At 52.2% G+C, this 7,500-nt stretch overlaps 2 protein-coding genes across 7 annotated transcripts in view; one reads left to right on the plus strand and one right to left on the minus strand.

Moving 5' to 3' along the window:
* The window catches only part of ankrd22 (ankyrin repeat domain 22), a 3,967-nt gene extending 3,665 nt beyond the window's left edge, over nt 1-302 (minus strand). For 3 of the 5 annotated variants that reach the window (XR_012965255.1, XM_076167911.1, XM_076167910.1), the window contains exon 1: nt 200-302. Coding sequence is in view for 2 of the 5 variants with exons in the window: in XM_076167911.1 (XP_076024026.1) it covers nt 200-220 (21 nt within the window). In the remaining 3 variants the exon portion in view is untranslated. The remainder of the gene's footprint in view (nt 1-199) is intronic. The other 2 variants (XR_012965256.1, XR_012965254.1) reach the window with 1 other exon arrangement.
* A 1,091-nt stretch (nt 303-1,393) lies between these two features.
* stambpl1 (STAM binding protein-like 1) overlaps nt 1,394-7,500 on the plus strand; it is a 9,319-nt gene continuing 3,212 nt past the window's right edge. Inside the window, exons 1-5 of one of the 2 annotated variants that reach the window (XM_076167906.1) lie at nt 1,394-1,527; nt 1,623-1,681; nt 3,217-3,328; nt 4,130-4,347; nt 5,717-5,792. In XM_076167906.1, coding sequence (XP_076024021.1) covers nt 3,299-3,328; nt 4,130-4,347; nt 5,717-5,792 — 324 coding nt within the window. In that variant the 5' untranslated portion in view covers nt 1,394-1,527; nt 1,623-1,681; nt 3,217-3,298. Of the gene's footprint in view, nt 1,682-3,216; nt 3,329-4,129; nt 4,348-5,716; nt 5,793-7,500 lie in introns of both variants that reach the window. The other variant, XM_076167905.1, reaches the window with a different exon arrangement.

The following is a 7,500-nucleotide window of genomic DNA, read 5'->3' on the forward strand; positions in this document are numbered from 1 at the left end:
GTCTTTGCATCTTATTCGCTCTTCTTCTTCATTCTTACTAACCTGACGTGGCTGAGTTTGTTCTCAGCTATCTGAGTCACATTAAGAGTTCAATCACATCCACAGGTTTGACTCAATGACGTCATGAAGGATTTGAATTGGAGTTAAAGTCTCAAAGAAGTGGAACCGAGCCGGACAAAGTGTCCGTTCAGTCTCTTACCTCAGAGTAACTTGTCCCCATGTCCGCCCAGCAGGAAGTCACCTGGACACCGTCAATGGCAGAACAACAGCACAGCTACTTCCCTTGCAGCACTTCAACATAAATCCTCTGAGAGACGCAAAATGAAGTCCAACTGGTTTTAACGTCATGTTTCATTTCTCCGTTTGTGTTATTGTTCTTGGTCATATTTGTTTTGAACGGTTGTAGCAGTTAGATCAGTAGTTGTCTGTGTCAACTCGGGGGACAAGCTGAGGGTTTGAAACTGGGCATGACTAAATATCACATTTAGAGCAATAACAAAGGTTAATTCAGTAACTATCAACAACAACCAGAGTCAGTCAGAGACGAGGAGTTCATCAGGAGGAAGTGTTTGCGTGACAAAATGTGGGCTTTTGTTTTGAAGTCACAGTACTCTACTTCCTCCACTACCTAAGCAGCTGTTTGCTAACTTGACAAAAGAGACACACCTGTAGATTTGACGTGAAGCCTTAAATGTCTCCCAAACTTCATGTTTGACCTTTTTAATGATCCACAGGGTTTGTTTGTGTCACTCACATGTTTCTGTTCACTCACGTGACTTTGACTCGGCGTCTTAAGTGAACTTTAAGGCTTTAAAACCAGTGAAGGCAACAGGAAGTGAAACACCTGCAGCAGGAGAACTTCAACACGACACCACGTGACCCGAGCCGAGTTCAGACGAGACGAGACAGCTTTAATGTCTTTACTTCACCTGAAGTACATCTAAAGTGCGACGAGATGGAAGGAAATACGTTTCAAAAGAATTAAACTCTGAGCACCATCGGATGAAACAACAATGAAAGTATTCAAGCGATACTGTGTCCTTCTTTACTGTTTCATTTCTTTGCTTTGAACAGAAAATATTTGAGAAAACAAGAGGGGCTGTAAAAAAGACTGGAGGGAGACAGACAGGCAGAGAGACAGGCAGAGAGAGAGAGAGACAAGCAGACAGAGAGAGAGAGACAGGCAGACAGGGAGAGAGAGGTAAAGAGAGAGGGAGAGACAGACAGAGAGGGAGAGGTAAAGAGAGAGGGAGAGACAGACAGAGAGGGAGAGGTAAAGAGAGAGAGACAGGCAGACAGAGAGAGATGTCAGAGTGAGACCTCCTCCTCTTCCACGCTCCTCTGCGCGTGCGCAGAGAGAAACGCCCACGTTTTCTGTGTGGTTCTCTGTAGAGTGAATCATCTCAGTCAATAGAGGATCTGTGTGTGTGTGTGTGTGTGTGTGTGTGTGTGTGTGTGTGTGTGTGTGTTCTCAGCCATTTTCTCCTCCGTTCAGTCATTTCATCACATGTGAACTCTTCTTCTGTGGTGTGTTGGATGTTTGGCTCGAGCTTCGTGTCTCTTCTCGTCTCTTCTCGTCTCTTCTGTCTCTTCTGTCTCTGAACGCGTGTGTTTGTCTCCAGCTCAACACGTGACAGCGCTGATGTCGGACACAATGTGGGAATAAAGCGACAACAAACCGGTAAATCATTTCTTTTCTGCTCTTTTTCCTTCTCCTCTCCTCTCTTCTCTCCTCTCTCCTCTCTCTTCTCGTCTCTTCTTCTCTCTGACTGAATGAGTAGAAGACAGGAGAGGTGAGTGAGCACTGATTTCCTGTCTGACGGTGAAAATGTTTCAGCTACTTTTTACTTTATCACTCAAAGATGTGACGACAAAGATAAGACGGTAACCAGGCAACCACAATCAAAGCTTAAACCATCTACTGTCCACTCATTTCCACCTTAAACTGTCTCATGTCCACCTTTACCTGTCTCATGTCCACCTTAAACTGTCTCATGTCCACCTTAAACTGTCTCATGTCCACCTTTACCTGTCTCATTTCCTCCCTAACCTGTCTCATGTCCTCCAATGTCAACCTTAAACTGTCTACAGTTCACTAAAGTCCACCTTAAATAGTCTCCTGTCCCCCAGCTGAGCTGTCAGGTCGGTGATGATTGATGAGGAGACCAGAGCCTCGATGTGACAGGATGATGTCATGGCCTTAATGTGGGCGTGACAGGATGATGTTGTGGCTTTCAGATCACCTGATCATGAAACTTTGTGTGTGTGTGTGTTTGTGTGTGTGTGTGTGTAACGATCAGACATGGTGGCGTTGTCACGGTGACAGCACCATCTCTTGGTCTTTCCTGCTGCCTGTGGACTCAGGTTTGGGTTTTAATTTCAGCAGCTGTTGATCAAACAGGAAAGGGGTGTCAAACTCCCATGATGCACCATGGGAGAGGATCCTGATCTGTGATGTATCTGAGCGGAAGAGGTCAAAGGTCGCACAGTGGCAGAGCCGGTCGGTCGACTCCATGGGTGTGACTGTGGAAGAGCAGCATGTTTGAGTGAAAGGCAGGGGGCGGAGCTTCATGACTGATCTGGCTCCTCAGCATTCATCCATGTGATGTTTAACAGGCAGGACAGCTGACAGCGCCGCCTACAGGCCGCACAGGCAGAGACCTCACTCAGGGATCACTCATATTCTAGATGAGGTCAGGGGTCACCACCCCCTCACCCCCCCCCTCTTTCTTGCCCTCCATCCATCTTTCTCTCTGATTCTCTCACACCTGTTGCTATGGTGACAGCTGTAACAGTGTTGTTTGTTTGTTTACTTTGTGTTCATGTGTAGTTTGAACTTCCTGTTTGCTGTGGCCTCATGAATGTGATGAAGAGTTTCTGTTTCTTTCCTTCTGTTGTTAAAGCTGATGAATCATCTGTTGGTTAGTCACGGTTGTCGTGGCAACTGTGGAACAAACCGAAGGACAAAAAGGCCCATGAAGGGCTGATGGGAAATAATGTGTGTGCTGCTCTGTGATTGGCTGAACAGCTCTGTGTTAGCATGTAGCACAGCCACGCTAACATCTCTCTCTCTCTGTCTCTCTCTCTCTGTCTCTCTCTCTCTCTCTGTCTCTCTCCTCTCCCCTCTCTCTCTCTCCTCCCCCCTCTCTATCTCTCCCTCTCTCTCTCTCTCACACACTTGTTGACTTCCTGTTTTTTGTTTTGTCTCCCCTGCAGTGAAGCATCATGGGAGGTGGCAGATGGATGAGCCGGCCATGGGCTGACCAGAACCTGTGACACACACACACTCACACACACGATGGAACAAGGCTTCAGCTTACTAACGCTGGTGTGTGTGTGTGTGTGTGTGTGTGTGTGTGTGTGTGTGTGTGTGTGTGTGTGTGTGTGTGTGTGTGTGTGTGTGTGTGTGTGTGTGTGTGTGTGTGTGTGTGTGTGTGTGTGTGAACAAAAGCTGTAATGTTGATGAAGGACATCAAGCAGTTCAATCAATGAAAGTGTGACTCAGGACCTGAACCTCCATCCTGGGCCCTACGCTCAGGGTCCCTTCCTTCCTTCCTTCCTTCCTTCCTACCTACCTCCTCTCTGCTCTCATCCATCCCTACATCCATCATTACATTTTCAGCAGTGCAGAGGTCCACACACACACACACACACACACACACACACACACACACAGACACAGACACAGACACAGACACACACACACACACAGACACACACACACACACAGACACACACACACACACAGACACACACACACACACAGACACACACACACAGAGGGAACAACAGAGGAGGTGTTATGCTCATGGAGGGGGGGGGGGGGGGGTTTAGATGTAAATGAGCCTCTCAAACAAACGCTGCATTCAGGCCCACAGTGAAGGTGGTAAATCTGAGTTTCCTGCCTCCAAAGCCTCTTTAGCTCCTCATGTAGTGATGAAGCTCAGTCAGATGTTTCCTCCTCAGCATCATCCCCTCCTCCTCCTCCTCCTCCTCCCCCTCCACTCACAGCTTCAGTCTGGCTTCTACATTCTTCTTCTCCTTCTCCTTCTCCTCCACCTTCTCCTCCTTCTCCTCCTCCTCCTCCTCCTCCTCCTCGTTGACTCCAGTCTGTCTTGCGTCCCTGCAGAAGAAGCTGGCTGCAGAGCCTGACTACACTGACGTGTCTCTGTCGGCGGCGGAGCGTGTGCGAGCGCTGGGGAAGATGGGCTGCAGCGTGGAGATCAACCAGGACATCGCCCCCCGCAGGTACTTCCGCTCCGGTGTGGACATGGAGCGCATGGCCGCCGTTTACCTGGAGGAGGGAAGCCTGGAGAACGCCTACGTCCTGTACACCAAGTTCATCACGTGAGATGCCACGGGGGCACAGGGACACACAGGGACGCACAGGGACGCACAGAGAGACACACAGGGACACACAGGGACGCACAGGGACACACAGGGACACACAGGGACACACAGGGACACACAGAGACACACAGGGACGCACAGGGACACACAGGGACACACAGGGACACACAGAGACACACAGAGACACACAGAGACACACAGGGACGCACAGGGACGCACAGGGACGCACAGGGACGCACAGAGACACACAGGGACACACAGGGACGCACAGGGACACACAGGGACACACAGAGACGCACAGGGACACACAGAGACACACAGGGACACACAGGGACACACAGAGACACACAGAGACACACAGGGACACACAGGGACGCACAGGGACACACAGGGACGCACAGAGACACACAGAGACACACAGAGACACACAGGGACACACAGAGACACACAGGGACGCACAGGGACACACAGAGACACACAGGGACACACAGGGACGCACAGAGAGACGCAGAGACACACAGGGACACACAGGGACATACAGAGACGCACAGGGACATACAGAGACACACAGGGACACACAGGGACATACAGAGACGCACAGGGACATACAGAGACACACAGAGAGACACAGAGAGACACAGAGACACACAGGGACACACAGAGACACACAAGGACGCACAGGGACACACAGGGACACACAGGGACACACAGGGACATACAGAGAGACACAGAGAGACACAGAGGGACACACAGAGACACACAGGGACACACAGGGACACACAGAGACACACAGGGACACACAGGGACACACAGGGACACAGAGACACACAGAGACACACAGGGACGCACAGAGACACACAGAGACACACAGAGACACACAGGGACACACAGGGACACACAGGGACACACAGAGACACACAGGGACACACAGGGACACACAGGGACACACAGAGACACACAGAGACACACAGGGACACACAGGGACACACAGGGACACACAGAGACACACAGGGACACACAGGGACACACAGGGACACACAGGGACACACACTAAGGAGTACAACACACCAGTGCAGTAATGAAGCTGTGGTCATGATGATGTCACTTTATAGAAGTGTGTTCAAACTGGCAGTTTAATAATAAAGAAGGAGAGGAGAGACAGGAAGAGAAGAAGAAGAGGAGGAGAAGGAGGAGGAACATCATAGAAGAGCTGAGAGGACTGAAGCTACACTGCCCTCTAGTGGAGTCACTGAGGGACACGGACTGACTGACTGATCTCTGTCTCTGTGTGTGTGTGTGTGTGTGTGTGTCTCTGTGTGTGTGTGTGTGTGTGTGTGTGTGTGTGTGTGTGTGTGTGTGTGTGCAGGTTGTTTGTAGAGAAGCTCCCCTGTCACAGAGAGTACCAGCAGTGCAGCGTTCCAGAGAAACATGACATCATGAAGGTTTGAGTCTTTATTCTTCTTAAAGGATTCTGACAAGATGAGGCCTGGACATCTGCTGAGACATAGACCATGTCTATCTGTCCCTCTGTCCCTGTCCCTTTGGCTCTGTCCCTCTGTCCCTCTGTCCCTGTCCCCCTGTCTGTGTCCCTCTTTCTCTGTCCCTCTGTCTCTGTGTCTCTGTCCCTCTGTTTCTGTCCCTCTGTCCCTGTCCCCCTGTCTCTGTCCCTCTGGCTCTGTCCCTCTGTCCCTGTCCCTCTGTCTCTGTCCCTCTGTCCCTCTGTCCCTGTCCCTCTGTCCCTCTGGCTCTGTCCCTCTGTCTCTGTCCCTCTGTCCCTGTCCCTCTGTCTCTGTCCCTCTGTCTCTGTCCCTCTGTCCCTTTGGCTCTGTCCCTCTGTCTTTGTCCCTCTGTCCCTGTCCCTCTGTCTCTGTCCCTCTGTCCCTGTCCCTCTGTCCCTCTGTCTTTGTCCCTCTGTCCCTGTCCCTCTGTCTCTGTCCCTCTGTCCCTGTCCCTCTGTCCCTCTGTCTCTGTCCCTCTGTCCCTGTCCCTCTGTCCCTGTCCCTCTGTCCCTGTCCCTCTGTCTCTGTCCCTCTGTCCCTGTCCCTCTGTCCCTGTCCCTCTGTCTCTGTCCCTCTGTCCCTCTGTCCCTGTCCCTCTGGCTCTGTCCCTCTGTCCCTCTGTCTCTGTCCCTCTGTCCCTGTCCCTCTGTCTCTGTCCCTCTGTCCCTTTGGCTCTGTCCCTCTGTCTCTGTCCCTCTGTCCCTGTCCCTCTGTCCCTGTCCCTCTGTCTCTGTCCCTCTGTCCCTGTCCCTCTGTCTCTGTCCCTCTGTCCCTCTGTCTCTGTCCCTCTGTCTCTGTCCCTCTGTCCCTCTGGCTCTGTCCCTCTGTCTCTGTCCCTCTGTCCCTGTCCCTCTGTCCCTCTGTCCCTGTCCCTCTGTCTCTGTCCCTCTGTCCCTTTGGCTCTGTCCCTCTGTCTTTGTCCCTCTGTCCCTGTCCCTCTGTCTCTGTCCCTCTGTCCCTCTGTCTCTGTCCCTGTCCCTCTGTCCCTCTGTCTCTGTCCCTCTGTCCCTGTCCCTCTGTCCCTTTGTCTCTGTCCCTTTGTCTCTGTCCCTCTGTCTCTGTGTCTCTGTCCCTCTGTCCCTGTCCCTGTCCCTCTGTCCCTGGCCCTCTGTCTCTGTCCCTCTGTCTCTGTCCCTCTGTCTCTGTCCCTCTGTCCCTGTCCCTCTGTCCCTCTGTCCCTCTGTCTCTGTCCCTCTGTCTCTGTCCCTCTGTCCCTTTGGCTCTGTCCCTCTGTCCCTCTGTCTCTGTCCCTCTGTCCCTGTCCCTCTGTCCCTCTGGCTCTGTCCCTCTGTCTCTGTCCCTCTGTCCCTGTCCCTCTGTCCCTTTGGCTCTGTCCCTCTGTCTCTGTCCCTCTGTCCCTGTCCCTCTGTCCCTGTCCCTCTGTCCCTGGCCCTCTGTCTCTGTCCCTCTGTCCCTGTCCCTCTGTCCCTGTCCCTCTGTCTCTGTCCCTCTGTCTCTGTCCCTCTGTCCCTCTGTCTCTGTCCCTCTGTCCCTCTGTCTCTGTCCCTCTGTCCCTCTGTCTCTGTCCCTCTGTCCCTGTCCCTCTGTCCCTTTGGCTCTGTCCCTCTGTCTCTGTCCCTCTGTCCCTGTCCCTCTGTCTCTGTCCCTCTGTCTCTGTCCCTCTGTCCCTGTCCCTGTCCCTCTGTCCCTG

The sequence above is a fragment of the Genypterus blacodes genome, unplaced genomic scaffold, assembly GCF_046128005.1.
Source record: "Genypterus blacodes isolate CSIRO-AG114 ecotype Tasmania unplaced genomic scaffold, CSIRO-AGI_Gbla_v1 ptg000181l_1, whole genome shotgun sequence".
NCBI classification, from domain to species: Eukaryota; Metazoa; Chordata; class Actinopteri; order Ophidiiformes; family Ophidiidae; genus Genypterus; species Genypterus blacodes.